Below are 26,297 nucleotides of genomic sequence, written 5' to 3'. Positions count from 1 at the left end.
ATAAATTTGAATAAAATGTCCATAATTGATCTAAATATATTAATGAATTATTGGGTTATTTTTATTAAGTATCAGATAACTTGGAAACTTTTCACTTTCTTGATTTTTCTTCAAGATTACTTTTTGCATAGATCTGATATTTCTTTCCAATTCCATCGTTTTACACTGTATGGACACTATGTATTGTGTAACTTTAAGAAAGTGAAACTTCATGACACTATTCAATTATAAATTTGAAGAAAGTCTGAATCAGTTACAAGATTTAATTTAAATTTATTTCATTGTAACTTGATTAATCAGAATAATTAATTAATAGGGATATAAGATAATTAGTTGAAGATTGCAAATATAATCTAGACACATTTTTGAGACAATTCTATCTAACTTACTTTTTGTTAACAGGATATTCGACAAGTTACGACTTTTATACAGTCTGCAGAACTATATGGGCAATTATATTTCTTTTAATAGGTGTTTTTTTTTTTGCGGAGAATTATATATATATTTTTTTTAAACTACCCTTTTTTATTGTATTCTGCTAGATTATAAAACCAGCTAGTTAGAAATTATGAGTTTCACGAATCCTATCAGATCAAATGAGGGCGTAATAGCCCTAATTTTTTCAACAATTTATTCTTCTTCAAGTAAATAATACTAAAAAGGATGTAAAGGGGTACCAATTTTTTAAGCACACCCATTTTTCCTCGATACCTGCCTCGTCAAAACGCCCCTGAATAGTAATGAACTCAAATGAATATTTAGGGGCATCGGTTTGGCTTGAGTTCATTTATTGAAAAATATTTTATTTGGAGATGTCCACAGGGTGAATTTCCCCAAGGGTATCTGTAATAAGAGGCCTAAGAGGCTTTAGATTTCCCCTAAAAAAGTATCTCGTAATGAAGTTTAGAACTAGTATTTTATATAAAAACTGAGATAGCACTTTTTCCCCAAAAAAATCCCCCAGACGCCTCTGAGCCTTGGGATTGGCCACCCAGAGGTACATATAAAGTAATTACTTACTCGAGCATTATTATATTGATCCAGTATCTGAGACTCATGATTGAAGGGGAATCGATGGTTTTCTTTAGTTTCTTCCCTTGGAGGATTGTCTAATAACCATTTATTAAACCGATGCAAGATGTCTTCATTTAAATCATCTTCTTGAGTTGAGGCAAAAGAAACCCAGAGTATCCAATAGCAAATAGATAAAGATATTTTCATGTTGAAGTTATTTTTTTTTCTTTATTCTTGTTGGTGCTTTTCAATGAAAAAAAAGTTAAATATCAACTTTAAAAAATACAATACAAGATTTGGAAGTTCACTGATGAATAGCGATTTATTTAGGTGGGGAGCGTTTAATATTACACGATTGAGGATTGCTAAATTATTGAGGATTGCTAAATTATTTAGGATACAAAAGATTGGATGGGTCTCCAATAAAATGAACAAATAAATGAAGGATACCCATCAGTGAACCCGTATTAATAGATAATCTAGATTAATAAAGACTTAAATGTTAATTTTACTTTTACAGAATAAACATTTAATCTTGGTTTGTTATTTAAGAAAAAAATTTTTAATTAAAAAAATCTTGATTCGATCAAGTTCTTCTATAAACTAAAAGACTTGACCGTACGAAGAGCTCGATGAAATATGAGGATATATTCTGAAAGGAATATATGAGAAAGTAGAGAGCTTATATATATTTTTCCACATATCCGGAGTAAGCGCTTTCTTGGAGCGTATTAACAACGTCAATTAAATGGTTGTGCGCTTAGAATGAATTTCTATGAAGACATGGGTAAAAACAACAATAGAGCAATTATTCCTATTTTTACTTCTCCAAGTTCCATCCCCTTAATGAGTAGACATAATTAATGAGAAGTTGTTAAATGATTTTAATCCCTTTCCATTTTTAAAATATATATATAACAAAATATCTATAATATTTAAAAGCAAAGTATATTTTAATGCCCCCCCAAAAAAAATAAATAAATAATAATAATTAGATATATCAAGGATTGATTTTGTTTCACTAATTTATGTTAAGAGTTGGAAATAAATCTTATTTTCAATCGTAAATATTTATATTTAATATAATTAATGATTAAAAATACGGGGCGTTGTCATTTAATCAAATCAACATAAAAACACAATATAATCCCTATTTACATAAGAGTGTCAAAATATTTTTTTCAATAAAACTCAAGGTGACAATTACTTAATTCAAGGTAATTATAATCATACATAGAGTTTAAGTCCCTCTTTGTTTATCATAATACTTTGTACTTTTTCATATAAATTAAGATAGAATGATCTCCAAGGTGAATCCTCGTCTTTTATGGACGTGAGACGTCGTAGTTGTAGAAGTAACGATCGAACAAAATCATATTCAGATTCGGATAACTTGATGAAAAAGAAGGAAGAAACGGTTTCGATGTCATCTTGCGTAGGGGAATCACTGGAACGAATCCACTCAAAGATTAGTTCTCTAATTCCTTCAAGATCTCTTACACCATTTAGATCGGCATCTGATGGTGGAGGAGGAGATGAAAATTCCAGCCTTCCATTTTGCCGAACTACTTCAACATTACATGAATCCTCTTTTTTCATTAAATCAACGGAAAACTTTTCTTCTAAGAGTTGTTTTTTTGGACTGACAACAGTGGGCTTTCGTCCACGACGCTTGACAGGACTTTTCTTTTTTAAAGGAGATTTGGATTTAGAAGGGCTCATTAAAACCTTGAAGGCATTATCAGCAGTCTTAGATGAATTACGTGTAGATGGTCCCGATCCATATGTATTTTTAACTTCTTCAAGTAATTCCTGGGGTAACTGTGCCAACACATCTTGATCTAGTTGGGAATAAGATAGACGTGAAGTGTCATTCATTTTGGTGATCCTGGACTTTGGGAGTTCTTTATTGTTACACTTATTACTTTTTTTAATTTTCATTTGTAACTCTATCTCCATTTTGATGTCTTCAGGTAGAGACTTAAATACATTTTGATCAATCTGCGACATCGATAGGGACAGATCATTAGATAGTTCTTTAGAGTTTGGATATGAAGGATTACAATTTTTCGAAGGAGATTGTTGATTGATTGATAGTTCTTTAGATGATGACGATGTATCTAAAGGATTCACTTTATTAATAAAAGACATTAAAACAGAGGTTGAACCAGCCAAAGAATCACTGTTCTTCTTATCTAATTTCCCAATCTGTATACCAACACCCCGAATATCAGATACAACTACATCCATCTTTTTGAGCAAGCACTTGACTTCTCTGAGAATGACACTTTTCTCTCTTGTTGCCATTGAGAGCGTCGAAGTTCTTGACTTATTGTCACATATGCCATGCCCCATGTACTTAGAAGTTTCTTTAGAAGCTCCATCTGCCCTTATCATTAATTTCAGTGTAATACTTCTACCTCCAAGGATGTTAAGGTTCCGACAACGAATAGATACTTCCTTGCTGAGTCTCTCCAAAAAGTCATAGGCCTCAGCTTCTTCTTGAAATCGAATTCCATAGTTGACTTCGGCTGATACAGATTTCCTTTCATGGCCATAGCTGATTGTCACATCAGTGACGCCACGAACACCGTTATATATATTTTTACCGGTCTTGGTTCCAAATTCTTTCTGGAGATCCTGAAGTGTTAGTTTGGCGCGAACTTCTCCACAAAGTGAAACATTGAAATTTTCTTTTAGTCGAAAAACCATTTTTCTACCAACTCCAGAAAGATCAGACAAAGATACAGACTTCATAAATTCGGCAATTTCTCTTTCATCCGAAGAGATTCTGAACACACCATTCGGTTTTGCATTCCTTGTAGCTAATTTAGCAAGTAAAATATTTCCTCCAATTCCAACTGAGGCATGACAGCCCGTGAATTCAAATACTTCTTTCCTAAGAACCTCAGCGAATTCTATTGAATCAGCTTGGATGTCCTAATTTATTATTAGATTCAAAATATGCAAAAACAAATCTCTACATATAAAGAGTACTAACCTTGAGGTCGACTAACATTTCATCACAGCTTACGGCCTGGATATTCAATGTATAATTGGCAACGATTTCATAAAGTTTTGTTGCAACCTTAACATATGCATCAAAGTCATACGGAATGAACTTTATATTAGGACAGAGCTTCATGGCATCTCCAACAAACATTCCATTTTTAACACCTGCTGCTCGAGCCTCATATGAACAACTCGCTATTTCACTCATGGAATTATTGACTGTTGTGGATGAGGAGGGTCCTTCCCCATTCTTGGAATGAGTTACACCAACAGGCTCCCCCTTGAGCACAGGATTACAAAGTAGTCCCACAGATACAAAGAAACAATCCATATCAATATGCATAATCACCGGCTCAGTACTACTTCTGTGTTTTAAGGACTTTAATTTTTCTCTTGCAGGGTATAAATCGTCCAACTTTGCATCTCTCATTTCACTAACCAACGTTTTAAAATTACAGGCCATGGATGATATATGGTGTAAGCGGGAATTGCCGTAAAATTCCCCGATGAAATTTTCATCATTAGCATCCTTTGTAACTCTAGAAATCTTATCAAATTTAATTTGAGGTTGATTTTTGTTTGAATTCGTATAGAGTAGATATGGTTTATAATCCAATAAAGATCCCGTTTTTACGGAGTCAGTGATCCAACTAGGATTAACTATAACTTCGTCACCCTAAAACATCAACTAATTTTCAAACAAGGATAAGATTTTGTATACTATTTTTACCTTGAGATTTTTGATTTTAGTCTCGGGGAGATTTGTAGCTATGATATGAGTAGTTTTTCTTGGAATTAAGTAGTGATGAAATGATCCACCGTGTTCCATCATAATCCTTCTCAACTCATCACTTGGTGGATCCGTATATCCATTTACAAAAATAGAAACTCCTTTGAAAATGGAGCTCTTCGAGTCTGATTCATTTATCTCTTTATCATCATGGAATTGTTGAAGAAGTTTATTCTTTTTAGCGTTCATATATCCCCCGGCGCCTTCAAATCCATTTCCTTCACCCCATCGCCTTTTGCTGGATTCTTTTTTCTTCCTTGTGGTTCGGCTTCCCATTTTATTCACAAATATAATTTAACATACTAAAATAAAGAATAATACACTTTTCATGTTTTTGGTATTCAATTAGAAGTTATATTATCTTAATAGTAGTAACAACAATAGCTCTTTTAGGAGTAGTTAATTTAAATTATATATATTATGAACTATAATATGAAGGCAAATCTATAAATATTGAAAAATATTCCATAACTAAATCAAACATAATATCTTTGTACCCAAACTTGCATGAGAAACAGTCGTGGGAGGGAATCAAATCATACACACGATTAAAAAGAACAACCAAAAATAGTTTCGACGAGATGGACGATAATGTTAGTTAATTCTTCCTTTTAACCAAGTGTTCAGAACTCCATGGCCTTTTCCATTGTCATCACTTCTTTTTGAGCAAAAAAGCAGCGGAATTTTTCATCTTTTTCCGTGAGTTCGGGCTGAGGGGGCAATTTCTTTTGGAAAGTAAATATTTTCTTTTTTTCCTTATCTGCAGAATTATATTCATCAATATAGGCCATCATAGAGGAGTATCCAATGGGTCTGTTCTCAACATAATCCGGATGAACAAGAAGATCTGAAATAAGCTCGGAAACCATATAGCCTTTAAGCCAACCGACAAGCGGCGTCGGACCAGGAAGGTAAAATGCGTCTGAATGATAGAAGAGTATCCCATCCAGATCTACATTATCTCGACGGAAATGTGTTGAGACTGGCTTATTGAAGAGGGTTTGTAGTTGTCCAGAATGGAAATAGGGGAGAGGAATGAAGGGACAGGGATTGTATTTGGACTTGGTGTCAGCTTTGACTTCCTCCATTTTAGTTTTGATCCAAAAGGACCTAAAGGCAGTATCACATTCATCAAATGGCATTCCATCCCAGATGATGATGTCAAGGACATAAAAGACTTTGGAGGCCTCGTGGTAGACACAGTCCAAGAGCGTGAGATTGGGCTTGCATTTCGTAGCCATTCGCTTCCCTTGAGGAAGATAGGAGGGAAAGGAGCCAAGATAGGATCCTTTCCGGCTATAGAACTGCGTTTTCCCTCTTCCCGCCACCACGAGATTCCTTTTTCCCACTGGACAGGGCACGGCGAGCCATTTCTCGCTAAAGTCCATAGGGATATCCACAAACCACTCCGAGAGCATCAACTGGTCCTTGTAGATCCTCTTTCGTGGACTACGGAATGGATTCGGAGCTTTCTCGTCCATCATCTCACTCTCCTCCTCATTCAGATCCAGAAGAGATCGCGCCAGAGCTTGAAAGTCATGTCTGGCATCCTTTTGCTTCTGGAGATGAGCCTCTCTTCGCTTCTTCTGCTCTTCAGCCTTCCGTCCCGCGTTTTTATAGCTTTTGCTGAACCGGGGATGCTCCTTCTTCTCGGGATCCGTGCTCCATGATAAATCCAGGACAGAGTCCTCCAAGACAGCGCTTAATTCATCAACAGACATCTTTGCGCTAGAATCAGTAGCCCTCGGCGGAACCAATTACAAATCACCAAATCAACATTCCTTAGGCCACCTAAAAAGTACTCATCAATTCACACTCGAAACAATTGTCCATTACCATTCCAGTTGAAACGACTTTCTTCCTTTTTATATGGTATACTACAAAGTCAAACATAGAGATATATTCATGGTGAGTATATACTCACCTTGGTGATATCAACTGATATTATTTGTGTCTCTAATTAAGGATCTTGGGTGATATTATTTATTTAGTAGTCACCTTGCTGTGAGCTGTGTCAATAAGACCAAATACAATCTGGAGGAGCAATCAAGCAATCACGCAACCTGTTGTGAGGAAAAACAGCATTTTTGATGATAAATTCATGTTGGTAAAACTCATATGAACTTTGTATGATAATAACTCTTAATTAATATTAATAACTTCTATGTGGTATCATTTGTCATCATTATATAATTTGTTTGATTTTCTGTGTATAACTTCTTTTAAAATTTCTAATTAATATTTTTTTGTACTAATTAATCTATTTTTCAGGAGTGTTTAATTTATTTTACCCATACTTCTTTAACTTAATTGTTAATATCACAAATATACGTAATAATATCAATTATCAATTTAATAGTAGTCTAATTCTACGGCAAAACTAGTTTGTGATTCCTCATTGTGTATCATATCATATTAGCAACTTAAAGTGAAGAAATTTAAGAGATCTCAATGTTAATAGACCTATAATATATAGATATCAAAGTTTTTATGAGTTTCACGAAGTAAATCAAGTATTCCTGAATTTAAAAATGTCAACTACTTTTTTATATTAACTCTTCATAATTTCATAAAATATAGAAAATTCTCATTTCTATAACAGATTCACGTCAACATCATGGGCAGTTTTTTTCTCTCCATAATTTATGCAGTAGAGTTAATTAGTATATTAACAATGGTCAATAACTGCAAATTGGCGCTCTTTTCCTTCTTATATAAATATCTAACAAACCACAATACCCCGAAACCTCTCTATGGGATAACAGATTACCTAACCACAATACGATTAAACTCAATTATTCAGTTTCGTACACTTAATGATAATGATAATTTAAATTATGTCCGAAAATATTTCTTCCACATCCAATGTCGATATTCGACCTTTCCATCCTGACTTGAAACTTCGTTATGTGGACGAGGAAGAGCAGGAGATGGTTCGTATGTTTTGCAAAATGGGATGCAATTGTAAATTAGGGCCTCAAGAATCCTGTGAAAAGAGAGCTCCATGCTCTAATTGGTTTTCTCCACAAGAAGTTACATTTCGTAGGGATCAGTCCTTCGAAATGGCAACAATTTCCAAAGGTTATCTCGAAATGTATATTCTTGGACATTTTTCTTCAATGAATGAAAAAGACGAGAAGAGTAAGCTTTATATTAAAGGGAAGCATGTGTGCCAAATCACTTTTTCTTTTTTTGATGAAAATTTGGAAAAGTACCCTTGGACGTTTACGTACTCATTATCTGGAAAAGGGTCTTACTTTGAGGATACATAAATCTATTGGTAATCTATCAAGCAACCCTTACAATAGATCTATTCATGAGCGATGGGAATGTATCAAGATATTTCTTGAAAACCTCATGAAGGAGCATGGCGTTTCCATTCGGGGAAGCTTAACTTCTCATTCGGACTTCAAGGCTGTTCGTTTTCCAAGTCATTGGAGTAAATATATCATATACCAGAAATATGCTCAATCATGCCAGGATTCTGGTTATCAAAGATATTGTAGTAAAAATACATTTATAAAGCATTGGAAGACCGCGTGTCCACAATTAAGAATTTTGGGAAAGCGGAGGGACGTTCTTAAGGGGAAAATGGATCACTCTTCAAGCCCTCTAATATCAATCTCGTCTACCTTAAATCAGTTATCTACCCCAGACTCTCCTTCAACCTTGAATCCGTTGACTAACTCGAGCATTAATCCTACCTTAATTCAATTGCCCACCTCAAACTCTCCTACCTTAAATCTGTCTTCTACTTCGAGCCCTCTTTCTACTCCAAGCTCTTCTCCCACCTTTAATATGTCTTACTATCCTCTTACCTCAAGTCCTCTTCCTACTCTAAGCTCATCTCCTACCTCAAGCCCTCCTATTTTAAACCAGCTTCCTTCCTCGTCATCGTCAAGAGTTAAAGGAAGGTGCTTCAATTGTAATGGGTGTTCCTTATATCAACTATATTTAAATAAAAAAGAGCGAAAATGTAGATGGTGTAAATTTTGCAAAAACAAACATTTAAAACAGTTGTGTAAAAAAATTCATATGTAAAAACATTAATAAATAGTTGTTTTTTTCCAAAAAAAAATATTTCTATGTTCAAAAATTAAAACGTTTGTATCACACATTGAAATGAAAGTTATGGACACAAAACCGAAATCTCCGAACAATTTATCCTATTGCACAGGTTTATTGAATTACTTTGAACACTTTATATACATAAAAAAATCTGAATGCTCAATAATCATAAACTTAATACCATATTAATTTTCTTCTTTGATTAAGCAAATATCGATGAGTGACAAGATAGAAAACTCATACAGACTGTATTACTTATTCATATCCTCAATTCATGAGTTTAGAAGGATAAAAATAATGTTACTTTAATTAATTACATTTAATTGAGACAGGAGCTTGTAAGTTCTCATGTGTTGTTTACGCACGGAGTTGAAGGGATTTCAAATTAGAATATGTTTTATTCAAATAATGTGAAAAAATCCCCCATTATTGTTGCATAAATAAATGTAATTAATTTATCGAGATAAATAAGACTCAAACTTATATTTGGTGCCGAAATAGAACCAACTGGAAATATCAGACCGACTGTGTCGATTTCCAGTATCCCCATTCCTGTGCTTATAAGGATAAAAATAATGTAACTAGGTAGGTACATCCAAGGTTAATAGAAATGAAGTAATAATTATGACGGATAAGTGAGCTGTATTTACTAACAAAGTGGGTTTGTAACAAATAAAATATGTATATTTATCTAGAATTTGGAGTCGCAGATTTTAAAATAGCTACAGATTCGGATCCGGAATATCTAAATATCCTAAATCCAACCTCAAGAATCTATTCGAATCATACTCTAGAAATTAAATTTAAAATCTCAATCCCTAAAATAATAAATCAACATATTTTTTGATTAAAACTACCTACAGCTAATAATCAATTATTCTTAATGGTTCTTATTTAATAGTTTGGAATAATATTTTGTGATCTTGGTTCTGAATCCAAACATTAAGAATTATGCAACTCCAAATCCATTTGACTAATTATGCAAATACACTCGGCTATACCGACCTTATGAATTAATCCATTAGTATTTAAAGATCAATAGAAGAATAATATTTCATATTAATTAATTTTTTGAATGAAACCTACTACATAATGATCTTGTACAAACACGAACTAAAGAGGCACAAATTCATCAGTTCACATAATTTATTTAATATTTATTTGAAAATTCACGTTAGAAAATCCTATAACATAAATCTACTTTGATTTTGAGTTGTATACCTTAATCTATCATTTTTTACTCAAACACAATTTTTTAGGATTTCAAATATTACTCCAAAATGAAAGAGTTTCTTAAAATACCAAGTGATGTTGCAACAATAGGTTGCGTGATTGGAGCTTGTGCTCCTCCAGATAGTGTTAGAACTCATTGTCAGAGATCTAACTATAAGTGTAGTTATAGCCGGGGTTCTGACAAAATAACGTCAACAGACAACAACATTGTCATTTTTCTGGATTCGGCGTTTCAAATATATAAAAATAATATAATTTAATAAGTAATAATTATTTTAGTACATTATATTAAAATGTCGGAAGAAGTAAGTTCTACGGAACAGGTTATCGTGGATGCCTTGCCCTACATTGACCTAGGATATGATGAACCCGGTGTTCGAGAAGCGGTAAGTTCCTTCGGGATTGGAGTTTTCCTGATTTCCATTCTATCTCTCACTCCTGATTTATTTCATTGCACATGTGATCATCTAGGCCCTTGCTTTGGTGGAAGAAGAGACGCGGCGCTACAGGCCCACCAAGAATTACTTGGAGCATTTGCCTCCACTGAATCTCACGGCTTTTGAAGTAAGTTATTCTTAATAATTATTCCTATTCGAAATCAATCATTATTGTGCTTTGACTCATTTATTTCCCTGGTCTTTACAGACGGAGTTCCTCAAAGCAGAATTCGATCGTGTTTCCTCTCGTCAGCCTATGGACATACTCTCCATGAAACGCTACGAACTCCCTACACCACCACCAGGCAAAATGACGGACGTATCTGCATGGACAGAGTGTGTGGATAACTCCATGGCTCAGCTTGAGCATCAAAGAACACGTATATGTAATCTAGAACTCATGTTAGACTTTGGTTGTGAGTCATGGAAGGTCTATAATGCGGCTCTTCAAAAAATGGTAAATGATGCAGGCATCCGTCTTGCGAAAATCAAAAAGGAAATTCAAGAAATCAACTGGGCGAGAAAGAATCAACAGACCCGTGTTGGAGATAAGCTCAAAAACTTGGAGACACAATGGGTCGGTCTTGTCTCTAAAAACTATGAAATTGAAACGGCCATTGTAGAGCTAAAAACTAAGATTCACAAACTCCAAGTGGAGAAGACGAAAAAGATGCCAACAAAAGTTTCAGAGGAGTCGGTTGACTCATAAAACACATATATACTCTCTTTTTTTTCTATTCCCATATACTTTGGATACATGTTGATACATTTTATTAAGTGTAACTTCTAACCTACCGGCAGATTATACAAATTGCAACCAAATAAGAGATAAACCATTTTAAAGGAAGAGTTTATTGTATAATTGTTATGATGATAATGCAACGATTGGATTATAATTAGATGTTTCATATATTATAAATGTAATTTTTTACATCAGTAAAGAAAATTAATTTATAAGTATTCTATGGTATTTTTATTTAAACCAAGAGATCGTCAATCATATATTATTCCATCATATGTAATATTAATGAATGATGTCATCAATTTATAGTTCGAAATTAATATGGCTGGCATAATATTCATTATAAGAGACGTACAAGTATTATTTATAACTTTAAAATTTCAGAGAAGCTCTTGCTTAAATATGAAACTTTATATTAATTGCATGTGCATCATTTAGCTGAATATTTCGATTTTATTCAAATATATATCCATACTTCATGATAGTATTTAAAGCTCATTGGTCCTACCTAAGTGCATTTCAATTCGCCCAGGACGAAGAAGTCAACAGTCACATTGGAATTTATTTCATTATGAAAATGAAAGTTCCAATATATTACATATCAATGAATTTACAATACCTTAGGAACAGGTTGTAATACAATGCTTAAGGAGTAAGATATGTCTATTTACTTACCATATAATATATATGTATACATCTATCTAACATAACGTTTACTTTCCATTTAAGAAAGTGCGTAAGAAGCAAACTTAATAATAATAACAAAACAAGGTATGGAAATTACATAAAATAAGATGTGTCATGTTAAATACATATATACAATAACTAAGTGAAAATAAAGTTTTTTCCTTCAGCTGTAGTTTATTTCACTCCTTTAATATTATTATTTGACATAATATTAATAATAATTATTATTAAGGAAATCAGCATAGATTTAAAAGGATTCGACTCCCTTTCTAAGTAATTTGGAATATTGCCAATTCGACAAAATACTATGTGTATGTTTTGCTACTCATTAAGTGCGCATCAACTTCATTAAATGGACTTATTCTTTATGGATGATGTTCGGTGTTATCTCGAAACATAATTCAGGATTGCTGTACTTATCATTATGTGGTTCATTGGCTTTTTGTCTCTTTGTTGGGATTTACAAATTATTCAAGCAACCACATTTTCTGACGAGTCGACGTATTTTTACCACTGAAGAGGGCCAGGCACATACGATGAGAGGTTGCAAAATGAAACCATATATGCAATATGTAATCGTATTCTAAATTAATTAATATCTTTTTTAGGGTGCCTCCTTTCTGCTTTGTTTTTATTACCTTGTTTGAAGCATATTTTAAGTCCTTATCTTCTTATAACTCTAGGCCTAATATATTCTTTTATATTTGTACCTTTTGCAACTGGAGCATTTCCATCTGCGTCTCTTTCTATGCACTTGAAGAATTATGCTCTCAGGTAATTGGCATCTAGTCCTCTATGAAAGTTCTAATCTTTTGAAACATAGATCATCCTTCATTCTCTCTAATCGAGCTTCAAATTTCCTATGTGATACCTATGATCAATTAAGCCTTTTCCTTCTTAGAGTCATTTCATATTATATTATTTCCAATCATTTCCGAAACATGGTTGCCTGTGTAAGTACATACATAAAATTGAATTAAATCCTGTAGATTAACGAAATATGTCTAATTATTGATTCTAGGAGTTCTTCTCATATATCTATTGTTGTATAGATGGGCGCTTCGATTTCACACGACTGATGTTTCAGCTTAAGTTGTATTTATTATCAGGGATTTCGCTCCTAATTAGGGTACCTAAATAATAAAAATTAACTCAGCCAGGAATGAAGCCTATTTTACTTAACATTTTTATTTGCAGACGAATAAACTTGATACTAGGATTCGTTGTTATTTAAGAAAAGTAAGCCTATCATGGAATGGAATGAAACATCTACTTTGGATGATCCTGGCTACTTTAGTAATTATTGATGGCGTGGAAGGAATTTTCGCCATCTTTACGAATGATTCTACTTTTGCATTCGTTAATCTAGTCTTTTTCCTGACTACTGAAGTCAACTTTGAGAGTACTTCATCAGGGGAACATCTACTTATAAAGTGAGCTCTTGGGAGGAATCTAATGCCATTCACACAAGTTTGAAATATATATTATCATGCTTATTTATTTATAGGAAACTAAGGAACCTTAAGCTCAACTTCCTTCAGGAACTGGAGCCCCTTTGGGTACCCGCAGTGATAAAAGTGATACCCATTTTTATGTCCCTCTTAGGAATTATCTTCGGACTCACAAGTGGTTATCAGCACTCCATCAAAACAAAAATAATACTAATCCTTCCCGCCTCCCTCTTCTGCATCTACAACCCTCTGCGACAAGTACGGGGGAAGGTATTAATTCCGCTACAAAGGGAGTTAGAGACCTTAAGACATGGTTTTCCGGTACCAACATTTGAGCAGTTGGAATCTTATGGGACAGAGTGTCCTATATGTATGGACACTATGAGCACGGCAGGCCGTATACTACCCTGCAAACATATATTCCATTCATTTTGCATCATGAAATGTATGAAATCGAGCAGGCTGTGTCCTGTATGTCGACAAAACATAACAGTACCGAAATAAATAGTTAATCAGATTTATATAATTATGTAGTGAGTTGGTAGTTGTTTTTTTTTTTTTTTTAAAGTCTCATAAATCATTAACACAATTCTTTTTATTCTTGAATATTTATTCGAGACAATGCTCTCACTGGAAGGGTGTTCACATGTTACAATATAATCGATAGATAAAGAGAATTCATGTAAGCTGTTCTTGATGAGATAAAAAGAGGAGATGTAGAGTAAACGCCGGTTTACGGTGATGATTATTCGCGGTAGAAAATTGGAAACATATTTTTTTAACAATACCTCCACCGACGAAAACACACTGAGTTCCTCATTTCTAGTGTTATAAAAAATGACTTGACACGAGTCCTCCACTTCTACACGATTAATAAACTTAGACGAAAGAACAAAATTGAGGAATAAAATAGGATTATATCCGGATGATGTTATTAATGAGGCTTCTTTCGAAATGAGCACCCTGGAAGTAGAGAAAGTAAAAGAGGAGGATAAGTGAGGGGGTTAATTGGGATTGAAGGGTTTTACCTTCAGTGAGCCGAGCGCGTCCCCCGGTGGGTTGACAGAGGACCTGCGTGCATCCGGTGCAGATAACGACGGTTTGAGCATGAGAAAAAACCGTGCTGATTTTATAGCATCCGGGGCATTTGACATCCATAAAGTAAGAGTTGGGATGTTGCACTAAGCGTTTCAATTTGTGTCTTCGTTTCTCATCTTCAGGGCGGGGGTGTAACAAATCTTTTGCGAGCTGCAAAACAAGAGTGAGATCAATCAAGCATGAGCCGACTCAAGACTTAAAGACAAAAAACACAACTAAATAGCCGCCGTCCGCCTCAAGGATCTGTTAGGTACTCTTATAACATCCACTTTCCATCTCGCCTCACAATTCCAAAGACTCGGCGTGTGGAACACATTCCATTCCACTCCTTTTAACACCCATTCCGTCACGGAATGAAGCCACCCCACTGACTCGGACAGCCCAGGGACTTCACAGAACGATAAGAGCACGGCACAGATCCTTGAGAACGAGCACGAACATAGAAAACATGGAAAATTGGAGTAGAGAGACTCACAGGCATTGTTGGTTGAATCCTTGGCAACCGGAAAAAGAAAGAGTCTTACGCGTGAAGTTAAGAAGACGACATCTATCGGACAACTTTTATTTCTTACAACACATCACACCTTTTGTAGCCCAAGTTCTACGGCCATGTCCAGTTCACAATTACTGAGTAAATAATATTTAGAGTCCACATATAATTACAAATATACATTTATGAACTCATTTCTAGACATCAGTAAAAAAGATTTGAAAAAAAATGAAAATATACTAAAATAGTCAATAGAATATGGATGTAGAAAAGGAACTAAAACGAATTCTTATATGGCAACCCTGAATCGTTGCCTTCCTTTCATGCTACAAGATTTTCATTTCAATACACTAAATAAATTTAAATAGATTGATAGGGTTGCATATTAATAGCCCTCTTTTTTGTTCTATAAGAATTGGGAGTGATTAATAAGAGCCTGTGTGCATTATTAAGTATCTATGCAAAATTCAGAATCAGTCAGCTGTTGCATAATGAATCCCATTTCACAACGTGTACAAATTGTTCCCTCTCTTTATTTGGGGCCGTTTCTTTAAAGGTATAGCAGCTAAAAAGAAAAGGAATATTTTGTCGAAGAAGAAGCTGCAGTTAGTTCATTTTGAATTATTTATATTTAAATTATGGGAATGCTGCTACACAACGTAATGTTTTGTTAAATTCTTCCTGGCAATTCCTTTCTTCTTGAAGCTTAAAAAGTCATACATTGATTTAAATTTCACAATGCTATGTGATCGAGCTTAAATGATAATTTCATGTACATATTCTCAATTTCAAACGTGTAAAACTCAATCAATGTACGTATGTTGAATCAGTTCTAATAAGAACACTCATAAATAACGGTAAATACTCATCGAAGATAAGCATTTATAGAGAAATAAAGTCATTGTGTACACAATCTATCGACTTGAATGAGTTAGCATTTAAAAAATGCTACTAGAGAAGAATAGCTATTTGTAACATACAATATGATATTTGTGCTTTAGTATAAAAACATCAGAGATCTCTTTTTTCATGTCTCTAAAATTTTTGTTAATTACAAATTAATATGATAGGTCTTTAATATTGAGTAGACCTTTGTCTTATAATCGAGTTTCATGTTTTTTTATTAACCCAACAAATTCATGGAAGTAATCGAATGTTTAAGACTCTGTAGTTGTTCGAAAAATGAAGTCTGAAGAGAGCATAGAGTTCTTCTCAGAGGTATATGCATAGGCATGCACAGGAAGTGGGCTGGAGGGGAAAAAAATTAAGTAATTTTTGCTTTTTACTAAAAAATTCTATATTCGACATTTCTTTTCAAAAATTAAATATTATTATTCAATTTTTTACAAAATATTAATTTTTCATATTTTTTTTCCAAAAAATTTAATTTTTATATTTTTTTCCAAAAAATTTAACTTTCTGTGACTAGCTTTAGATTTTTTAAATTTTTCTCCGAAAATGTTTTAATTGAAATTTTATCAAAAAATTTAATATTTGAAATTTTTTGTGAATAGCTGTGTAATTTGGAATTTTTTTTGAAAAAAATTTAATTTTTGTCGATAACTGTGGATTTTTGAAGTTTTTTTTTCCAAATTATTTAATGTTTGAAATGCTATTTCTGAAAAAATTTAATTTTCCAATTTTTTTTAATTCCCCTAAAAAAATATGGACGACCCAGATAGGGTCCCCTTTAAATTGAGGGACAGGGCACTTGCATATTCATACAACATCACTTTTGAATCTTTAATACCACAAAATGTAACTTGTAGGTACTCCTCTCAAAATATTATTCAAGGACTTAGCAGATCATAAATATAAGTTGCATAATTATATAAAGTTATTAAATTAGATAATAAATTATATAAGCAATATCAAGTATTCATGCACTCTTTAAGACAGCATTTATTCAAGATATCTCAGTCGAACTCGATTTTATAGTATAATTGATTTATTAAATCTAGCCTTGAAAAAAAAAACTCAATATCTGTCGGGTATTTAAAAAAGATAATTATGATTAAAGCGTTGAAAATGCCTGAAATACACTACAAGACTGACACACATTGCTTTAATTATATATATATAGAATTGTAAATCGTGAGTATTTGTGGTATGAAACAACAAGCAAAAATTAAAATTGTAGCCCTGACAAATTAAAGAAATGTTTTGGAGGAGAGACAATAGACTGACAAACTTTAACTCTTTCCTTTATCTAACTATACTTCTTTTTGAATTATGTTCATATTTGTATTCTATGCTAGACGTTGCAAGGTTTTGTCACTTCATTGAAGTGTATCAGAGTTTCACGAGGAGAATTAGAGTCAAGTGAATAAAATTTATCCAATCTTTTAGATTCTTCAATTCCAGGCTATATCTAAGGCAGGGACTGCGCATACGGCGTAATCTCGCTAACACAAAAAATACCCTATGTATTTTGTTGTCAGCTGTCGATTCTCTCTTCTCCCGTGATACGTCATACTCATGGATATTTCATACACAAACTAATAAGTTATTATCATTACATAGGTCATGTAATAATTTATTACATAGGTCGATGAGAATAATTAATAACTAGTAAATTCTATACTCATGTTCCGTTTCCAAAAGAACAGGAATACATTTTTTTGTTGATCCCTCGTCGTTTATATAATAAATATATTGGTCAGTTTATTATTTCTATGAAGAAATGTTGGCTATTTCTTTATAGAAATAATATAATAACTTATCATAACTACTCTCTTAATAAAATAGTACTAAGCAATATCATAATACAGTATCGAATAAAATAATATGTAGATTTTAATATTATTTAATTTATGAAAGGGATAGTTTGCGAGTATATAAGATATAAATGGGGGGTTGTTTTTTTGAATTTTTTAGGAAAAAAATGCAAAAATTAAATTTTTCTGAAAAAAAATTTAAAATCTTAAATTTTTTGAATAAAAATATTAAATATGACACTTTTTCGAAAAAATTACAAAAGTCCTCAGTTATTTTCAAAAATTTCATAATTAAATTTGAAATATAATTTTTTTTCTGAAAAGATTTCAAAAATCCACAGCTATTCACAAAAGTTAATTTTTTTGGAAAAAAAATTCAAAAATCCATAGCCATTCTAAAAAAATTAAACTTTTTGAAAAAACATTTCAAAAATTTACAGGTGTTCACAAACAATTAGAAAAATTAAATTTCAAATTATATAGTAAAAAGCAAAAATTCCTTAATTGCTTTTTTTTTTGGGGGGCGGCTACATCCCCTTCAGCTCATCCCCTTTGAATTTTTTTTTCTTACAGTTATCCCTCCCCCACTTTCCAAAACGGTGTGTGGAACTCATACTGTCTGTGAAAAATGTCAGTTTCAAACACTTAGATATCTTGATCAATATTGTATTTTATCTTACATAGGGAGAGTGAGGATACATGTTAGAAAACATCATAAATATTTTTAAACTGTCATAAGTTTCACAATTTAAAAGATAATTCAACGCCCGGGCAACATGACATAGTTATTTACCCAAGATAAATAATTCCAAAGTACTTTTGATGTAGTGGCATAATTAATAGCCACTTATTGGTGTTTTTGAAACTAACCAAAAGTAGGATACTTGATACAACAGGAGGAGACATGTAACAGGGTAAGATTAGACATGTTACAACAGGAGGGAATATGTAAAAACTGTAATTTATTATATTCAAGCATTTATTTTACCTTTGATTACAGTTTGTCAGAATAAAACAACTACTTATAATGACATATATAAGATAAACAAATAAACCATTTACAGAAATAGAGCATAGTTAATAATAATAAAAAAATAATAATTTTCTACTATTTACAGTGATTGATAATTAAACTATAACATAACATTACTTTAAAAAAATCATTACTAAATATAATATATACTAGTATATATATAATAAAAATGGGGTGTAACAAGTCTCCTCCATAGTGTTGGAATCAGAATAAATGATGTGAACGGAATATTGAAACTAATAATATATTTCAAGCCTGTTAATTATGCAAGGTAAAATGCTAAACTATGACATTTAATAAAGTAAAATTAAAATCTCATGTTTTATAATAGAAATATATCTCAACAAACACTTTTCAATGTCGGAATTCTCTATAAATGGTTGCCAAACCCATGTTTTATGTTGATTTAATAAACAAAAGAATACATTCAATTGTATAAGAACAGGGTGGTTAGATAACTTTACATTTTAATGTTATTGGTACTATCACATGTCTCCTCCGTAACAAGTATCCTCACTCTCCCCTAATAATTACTGATTTTAAATCATTTAATTAATAATAATAATGAAAGTATGATCAAACAATTCCCTAAATTATTTTTTTTGTGATCAGTGAACAAAACCAAACCATCAGTAGTCTCTCCAGATATTTGATATATCCTTTTGAATGATTGACCTTAACACTTTTTTTGTATATAAAAGTTATCAATGGCATAACTAAATTCATTGTTTTATTTAAAAAACGGCAAATGCCCATCCACCCTTCACTTCTATCGCCATGATTATCAAGGACGAATAAATAATTAATTAGGAATAGATATTTCAAAGAATTTATCTACAAAATCACGCAATAATTATGTTATAAATACCACTCAACCTTTCAAAACTTTTTAAAAATAGAACCAATTAATTTAAATATTATTGTAGTGGTAAGTTGTAACTTGAAAAAAATAAGAATAAGTTATTTTGATTACATTAAGAGTGATGCTAAAATTTCATTTGATCCCCATGCTTGTACCCGTTCACCCTTTTTCCGTTACTTCGTTCATTTTGTAAAATCTTTTTGTTCTCCGTTCTTTCATATTTTTGTCAAAATGAACGCTGTTCATATTTTTTTTCCATTCATCGTTCATTGTTATCCGTTCGTGGTTCATTCGTACGAAAATGAACGGACGTTTTTCCACTCAATGCTCAAGCCTGTAATCTCCTAATATTACATATTTATAATATTAATATCTATTTACGAGTGATCCAATATTTGAATCAGTAATATTTATAGAATGTAGAATAGAATAAAAAGGATCTATTTTATAAAGTATATAGTATAATCAAATACTTATTATTAATTAATATAATTTGCACCAGACAAGTATGGAATTACTCAATTAACATTTCAACCAGGTAATAGCAAAGTCGTGGACTTGCACTCGCGACTAGGACTTAAGTCACATTTCAGTCTCATTAAACTGAAATTTTAGACTCGCCTCCATTTGTATTTGAGTAAAAAGACTCGGGACTTAATTGAACTTGTAAACACTTTCTAATGGAAATTCAATATACTCATCACAAACATTGTAGACTCTTCAATTGTGCTTATTCAAGAATGCTTCATCATATTTTTTTTAGTTGTAAAATTCTTCATCTTCTTGAAATTGTGCAAATTAACTAATACACTACATACATACTACTAATATCTATTTTGAATGGATTAAAGTGCTTAATTCTTCAATGTTATTAGGGATATCAAGGAATTAATTAAATAAATATGGTTGCAAGCCATCAGTCAACCTTCATTTTTCACATTGTTATAACTTTTTGGACAGTTTTTTTAGATATATATTTTTTGAATATTGGATATTTCATCTCGATTAAATCATTTGACGAGAGTATAAAGAGTAAAAACAAACACTTTCAGTATAATCAAATACATAAAAAGTGACCCCATTTTTGTTTGCATTGCCAGATTTGTAAACGAATAACGTCATTAAACCTTGTAGGAAAACTGAAAAATCAGTTTTTTGCACCATAGTGAAAAAAGGGTTGCACAATAATTGATATATAAAAATAATTACGAGGGATAAGTTATGTGATTCGATTATTAAAAAGTGTATATAAATGATAAACCAAATTTGGGATAAGCTCATTAAAGTAAGGAGTTTCATCCCGAATAAATTTATTCCCTCTCAAATTCATCCTCAGACATTCCATTCCCACTTAATATATGGATATTTAGTGACATCTTATGGTTTCAATCCAGAGTTGAACTTAAAACAGGTGATAGTAAGTGATCCTGGAGAAGGGAGAGAGAGGCCCGAGCAAAATTGCTTATAATTTACTTAGATCTGAATTCTGAACTGTGAGAAGAGGAAAAGAAGAGAAAAAGGAATGATGAAATTGTTGAGAAGGAGTAGGGATGGACGATAGCAGGGGAAGAGTAATGACGGGATTTACTTCTACTTCACAAGGTGTGCACAAGATCCACAGATCGGATAACATTCCTACACACTATTAAATATTTACGTTGAACGTCATTTCTAATGCATAAACACCTTAAATCATTTATATCCCTCTTCAATCCATCACTAGTAATTAGTGTGCATCCGACATTATAATTACATTATTATATTACAGTAATTAGGAAAAAAAAATTAAAAAAAAATTTAAATATAGTTTTTTTTTTGGAAAAAATTTCCTACCAATAGCTATTCACAAAATATTATTTTTATGAAAAAAATTTCAAAAATCAACAGATATTTCCAAAAATTAAATTTTTTGAAATAAATTTTAAAAATAAAATTCCAAATATTAAATTTAAAAAAAAAAAAAATTCGAAAACCAACAGCTCTTCACAAAAAATTTAATTTTCTGCAAAAAAGTTTCACTATTAAATTTTGTTGCTCGTTTGAACAATTTCCTCGAATGGCAATAAATTTCTAGTAAGAGGCAAAAATTCCTCATTTTTTATACCATCAAGGAATGATTCCATACCAAAAAAATGGTTTCCTCTCGATGTTTAATCACTAGAGAAAATGTCAGGATTGGGATGCTCATGGAATTGACAGGGACTGTCTTGAGCCATTAAAGTACATCATAGCCTCATCATCTTATCAAATAACCACAAAACAAAAACCAAATGAGATTAAGTTGTAGAATAAACTCCCTTTTTGAAAAAAAGAAGACGAACAAACGAAGGAATCTCTCTTTTATAACATAAAACCATTAAAAGATTATAATTTTTACATCCCCATTTATTCCTTTCATATGCTAGACGTATTCAGTCTTTTTATGAATGTGAAACAAAAGGGTCTTTCATTTTATTATTACATATATATTTATCTATAACCAAGCGCACCTCTTTAATAGGAATCAATTGGTTTTTTAAAAGTGTTTATATCGTTTTTATGCACAACATTCCATTCCGAACGATGGCGTAGCCAATCTGACAAAAATGTCAACGATAATGAACGAATGCTATAAATTAGGAAGATAATATACTTATGTATGTAGATTGATTCCAATTATGGCATTAATGAATACAGATGTAAAAAATATGAGCTAAAACAAGTTCTAGACTTTTTGATGTTGTAACCTAAATAGTTGTCCAGAAATCAAAATAATTACTTGAATGGAACACGAATAAGACTTAGTATTCCCTTATCAAATTTCTGGGATAGCCCCAATCCAAACAGGGGCGTTCGCAGGATTATACATATATGTTTGTTTGTTTTTTCGAAAAATTTCAAAATTTCAAATTATTATCTGCTACATAATTGGAGATTTAAAAAAAAAAAAACGTTCAAAAAAAATTTACTCCTATTTTGGCGGTAATTTTTTTTTTTTTTTTCATAATAATTTTTTTTATGGTACATACCAAAAATTCATTGATTTTGGGGGACGCCCCTGAGAAACTAAAATCCTACGGACACCCTTGTAACTGCAAATCAATTGTCCTTAATGCTATTTTTGTGATATTTTTTAGTCAAAAAAGTATTGAAAAGTACCAAATTTTAGATCCAGAACAGGCATGAAAATATTGGTATTTTAACACTCACTAGTAAAGTATAATATGCCAAATTGGGACATATTTTATTTTTCTAGATAATTTTTTACCTTTTTTTTATTAGGTTCAACATTTATTTCTCATAATTTACAAAATGCGATGTACTAAAATACCTAAAAGCATAATCAAAATTATAAATTGAGCTTTTTTGTTAATTTCTTGAAATTATTAAATTAAATTGGTAAATAAATTTTAAAATTGAATGATTGAGAATACATTAGATTCCGTATAAATAAATGACACTGCCCTAGAATAATGATCTCAATTGGTTCTAGGTAATTTTGCCGCGAACATTTTCCACTGCTGGTAATTTTGCCTCGAGGAGATTTCACCGTGTAACATATTCGCTGAATTTTTATTTTTTATATATTATCAGTTCAGATTTTACTGTTGTATTAATTAGGTCATCACTATATTTTTTTTTCTTCTTGTAGCTGTATAATTAATCTGATTTACATACAAGGGCGTCCGCAGGATTAATTTTTTTTTTTTTTAATCTATAGTTATTTACAGAAAATTAATTTTTTGAAAAAAAAATATAATTAATTCATAGCTATTGATAGAAAATTAATTTTTGTGGAAAAAAATTTGAAAAATTAATTTTTGCAGAAAAAAAATTGAAAAAAATCCGTAGCTATTCATATAAATCAAGTTTTTTGTAAAAAAAAAAGTCGAAAAACAAAAACAAACGTAAAAATTAAACTTTTTCAAAAAACTTTCAAATATTAAATTTTCTAGTATAAATAAAATATTCTTTAATTTGAGCTGGGTGACCGCCACTCTAGCCTCCTCCCCCTATGGACACCCCTGACATACAACATCCCCTTGAGGGAAATATTACCGTTGGGGAAAATTTTTGCTGCAAAATTACCGTTCATGACCTTAAATATGCTCTACTTTTAGCATATTTAAAAATATATTTTGAATATGAATAATCTTATTTTCTACAAATGGACACCTCTGACCTTATTGCGGCAAGAGTCGTCGAAGAGAGTTATTTCACTTATTAATATATATAAATTGATTCCATATAATCTGTATAGTGTACACGGCATGCTTTTAAGAACCTTGTTTAAAGAGCTGAACACGACATTGATGCAATATGTAGGGTTAGAAATCCAATATAATTAATAAATCAATCAGAATATAGATACACTTCCCAAAATGAACACCTCATTGTAGGTAGGGCCGTCCCTATGCATAGGTAATATAGATAAACTTTAAGAGTGTCGATTAAATTAGAGGGACCAAAAATTTCTTTCCTCGATCATCAAACTGACTAGTACTTGTAGAAGGGATTTGAAAGGTAATATATAAAAATCTTTCATTGAGTTATATTCAATATACTCTGAATGCTCCATGTGCCTAAATAAACTTTTAAACAGCCTCATCCCTTCCAATTTAGGGGCATTAGTAGGGAGAAGAATGAATAGGAGATATATTTCTATATCCAAGAATTACTGAGATTGTGAGACATTTTGTTTATGAGTAATAATGGCTAAATAAGACTGAAATTAAAAACTAGAGTTATTAATAACGTACTTTTGTCAGTGGTGGTCAACAAATTTGTAGGAACCCCTGAAATGGAAACATTATCCTTATTGTAGCTCCGACTATAAATATACATGATGGGTTATAATTAGTTTATCAATACGTAAAATCTTTTGAAAGTGTTTTAGATACTGATACTTTTTCCGAGACGATTATAAGTCGTAATTATGAGGTATGACTGAATTTATTATGAATGAATACTCCCCATTTAATTTTGTCTGTCACAGAACCTATTAAGACTTGGGACAATAATTTATGTAGGTTTAGTATGTATATTTAAATGTCTGTGGTTAAAAAAAAAATGAAAACAAAATTTATACCGAAATTATAAATTAAAAGTTGGGAAAAACTTTTATTTGGATCCCCCTTTCAACAATATGAGAACAAAGATATTTTTTGGTAGCATACATAAATATTTGTATTGGAAAAAATAAAATATGAAGTAAAATGTATATATAGTTGAGCCCAAAACTATTCGTGCCCTCACTAAAATTCCAAGAAAACATAATTAGATGTTCATGTTGGATCTACAAACTCATTCAAAAATATCTCTAGTCAATCAAAAACTATTCTGAACTAGAAAAAATCATAATACTTTTTTCATTTTTTGAAATAAATTAACAAAATTTCATTTTGTGCGTTTCATAAGTATTCATACCCAAAGAGCAAAATGACTGAACACTTTGTACAATGGCCTCTGGCTTTTTCAAATATTGAATAGGCTTGGGATTAGTCCTTACTAAATTGAAGCAAACACTGGGTTCGATTTTGGCCAACTCTTGTACGCAGAATCTCCAATGGTCATCGAGATTAGTGAGTCTTTCTTGAATTTTTTTGGATGTGTGCTTTGGGTCATTGTCTTACTGGAAACACCAATATCTTCCAAGCTTAAACATCTTTGCTACTTGATGCAAATGCATTTCAAGAATCCCGATGTACTCTTCTTTTTTCATGGTGCCATCAATTTATTGAAGTTCTCCAGTTCCATTAGTAGCAAAGCAAGTCCATATCATGATACTTCCACCATCGTGTTTCACTGTTGGAATAGTGTTTTTGGGTTTGAAGGCTTGGTCCTTCTGTTGCCGAATGTGCCGATGCTGGTTTTGGCCAAAAAACTCCACCTTAGTCTCATCTGACCAAAGCACAGTGCGCCAGAAGTTGAGTTCATCATCTTCCTGGTCATTGGGATACTTTAGCCTGTCATTTATGAACCTACTCTTGAGGAGTGTACTCTTTCTTGGCACACGGCCCCGGTAACTCGGATAAACCCTTTGCACAGTTTATCGTCCAACCACAGTTCATGTTGCTTTCAACCCCTGGTGGATGGATTTAAGAGTTGTTGTTGGATTATTGCCAACCTGTCGGACTGCATATCTCACTTGTGTTGAGCTTGAACTTCCTACTATGTCGAGGAAGATTCTTGACATGGGCAGTTCTTTTGAATTTGGTGATTTGGACAAATAATTTTGGGATGGAAAACTTCATGAAAAATTCTTTGTAGCTGTCATTTTGATTATGGCAATTGACTACAAGCTGGGCGATGCTCTCACTGTACTCATTGGTCTTGATCATGTTCAGTGTTGAATAAGACTGAAGCAAGAAATTGGTTTACCTCAGTTTTATTTCTCAAAAGATAGTTCAAGGAAATTCTTGATTTCTCGAATGTTTTATATAAATTTCTTAATCTTTCCCGACTTCAACATGATAAAAATATAAAGAAACTGTGTTGTTGTTTTAAAAAAAAAACCTTTTTTGGAGGTCTATGAATACTTTAGAAACAAGCAAAAAATATATCCGATGCATAAAAAGTATTTAACATAAGAAGTTGATATTTTTAGTCAAATAATGATAATTATTATAAAAACTTTACAAACAATTGTTAAAATATTTCCAATATGGATATGACAAATTTTGA

General features: G+C 31.9%; 5 protein-coding genes across 5 annotated transcripts; 2 read left to right on the top strand and 3 right to left on the bottom strand.

The window, feature by feature from the left end:
• Positions 1–2,065: 2,065 nt before the first annotated feature.
• On the bottom strand, positions 2,066–6,769 carry Rev1 (Rev1 DNA directed polymerase). The gene is made up of 4 exons (XM_040708314.2): positions 6,653–6,769; positions 4,757–5,118; positions 4,016–4,702; positions 2,066–3,954 (listed from the first exon to the last, which is right to left on the bottom strand). The coding sequence occupies exons 2-4, from the start codon at positions 5,090–5,092 to the stop codon at positions 2,242–2,244; spliced, it is 2,736 nt and encodes a 911-aa protein (XP_040564248.1). The 5' UTR covers positions 5,093–5,118; positions 6,653–6,769; the 3' UTR covers positions 2,066–2,241.
• Positions 5,140–6,657, bottom strand: Snup (snurportin-1). Its single transcript, XM_040708325.2, has one exon. It carries the CDS (start codon positions 6,535–6,537, stop codon positions 5,440–5,442), a length of 1,098 nt encoding a protein of 365 aa, XP_040564259.1. The 5' UTR covers positions 6,538–6,657; the 3' UTR covers positions 5,140–5,439.
• Positions 6,770–10,266: 3,497 nt separating the features above from the next.
• On the top strand, positions 10,267–11,514 carry BCAS2 (BCAS2 pre-mRNA processing factor). Its single transcript, XM_040708290.2, has 3 exons — positions 10,267–10,503; positions 10,589–10,681; positions 10,763–11,514. Exons 1-3 carry the CDS (start codon positions 10,411–10,413, stop codon positions 11,261–11,263), a joined length of 687 nt encoding a protein of 228 aa, XP_040564224.1. The 5' UTR covers positions 10,267–10,410; the 3' UTR covers positions 11,264–11,514.
• A 533-nt stretch (positions 11,515–12,047) lies between these two features.
• LOC121114336 (uncharacterized) lies at positions 12,048–13,951 on the top strand. The gene is made up of 6 exons (XM_040708276.2): positions 12,048–12,526; positions 12,592–12,757; positions 12,807–12,936; positions 13,005–13,112; positions 13,181–13,416; positions 13,491–13,951. The coding sequence occupies exons 1-6, from the start codon at positions 12,355–12,357 to the stop codon at positions 13,936–13,938; spliced, it is 1,260 nt and encodes a 419-aa protein (XP_040564210.1). The 5' UTR covers positions 12,048–12,354; the 3' UTR covers positions 13,939–13,951.
• A 72-nt stretch (positions 13,952–14,023) lies between these two features.
• RpS27 (ribosomal protein S27) lies at positions 14,024–15,149 on the bottom strand. Its single transcript, XM_040708302.2, has 3 exons — positions 15,008–15,149; positions 14,463–14,682; positions 14,024–14,397 (listed from the first exon to the last, which is right to left on the bottom strand). Exons 1-3 carry the CDS (start codon positions 15,011–15,013, stop codon positions 14,369–14,371), a joined length of 255 nt encoding a protein of 84 aa, XP_040564236.1. The 5' UTR covers positions 15,014–15,149; the 3' UTR covers positions 14,024–14,368.
• Positions 15,150–26,297: the final 11,148 nt, after the last annotated feature.

The sequence above is a fragment of the Lepeophtheirus salmonis genome, chromosome 1, assembly GCF_016086655.4.
Source record: "Lepeophtheirus salmonis chromosome 1, UVic_Lsal_1.4, whole genome shotgun sequence".
NCBI classification, from domain to species: Eukaryota; Metazoa; Arthropoda; class Copepoda; order Siphonostomatoida; family Caligidae; genus Lepeophtheirus; species Lepeophtheirus salmonis.
This window is presented reverse-complemented; position numbering and strand designations above follow the sequence as displayed.

Excerpts from the sequence above, each read along its gene's own strand:
- LOC121114336 (XM_040708276.2), top strand. The coding sequence starts at position 12,355 with ATGATGTTCGGTGTTATCTCGAAACATAATTCAGGATTGCTGTACTTA. Across the intron at positions 12,937-13,004 it reads TCCGAAACATGGTTGCCTGT|GAGTTCTTCTCATATATCTA; the intron begins GTAAGTACATAC and ends TATTGATTCTAG. Across the intron at positions 13,417-13,490 it reads GGGGAACATCTACTTATAAA|GAAACTAAGGAACCTTAAGC; the intron begins GTGAGCTCTTGG and ends ATTTATTTATAG.
- BCAS2 (XM_040708290.2), top strand. The coding sequence starts at position 10,411 with ATGTCGGAAGAAGTAAGTTCTACGGAACAGGTTATCGTGGATGCCTTG. Across the intron at positions 10,504-10,588 it reads AACCCGGTGTTCGAGAAGCG|GCCCTTGCTTTGGTGGAAGA; the intron begins GTAAGTTCCTTC and ends GTGATCATCTAG. Across the intron at positions 10,682-10,762 it reads TGAATCTCACGGCTTTTGAA|ACGGAGTTCCTCAAAGCAGA; the intron begins GTAAGTTATTCT and ends TGGTCTTTACAG.
- RpS27 (XM_040708302.2), bottom strand. Across the intron at positions 14,398-14,462 it reads ACGCGCTCGGCTCACTGAAG|GGTGCTCATTTCGAAAGAAG; the intron begins GTAAAACCCTTC and ends CTCTACTTCCAG.
- Rev1 (XM_040708314.2), bottom strand. The coding sequence starts at position 5,092 with ATGGGAAGCCGAACCACAAGGAAGAAAAAAGAATCCAGCAAAAGGCGA. Across the intron at positions 4,703-4,756 it reads CTAAAATCAAAAATCTCAAG|GGTGACGAAGTTATAGTTAA; the intron begins GTAAAAATAGTA and ends TTGATGTTTTAG. Across the intron at positions 3,955-4,015 it reads AAATGTTAGTCGACCTCAAG|GACATCCAAGCTGATTCAAT; the intron begins GTTAGTACTCTT and ends ATAATAAATTAG.
- Snup (XM_040708325.2), bottom strand. The coding sequence starts at position 6,537 with ATGTCTGTTGATGAATTAAGCGCTGTCTTGGAGGACTCTGTCCTGGAT.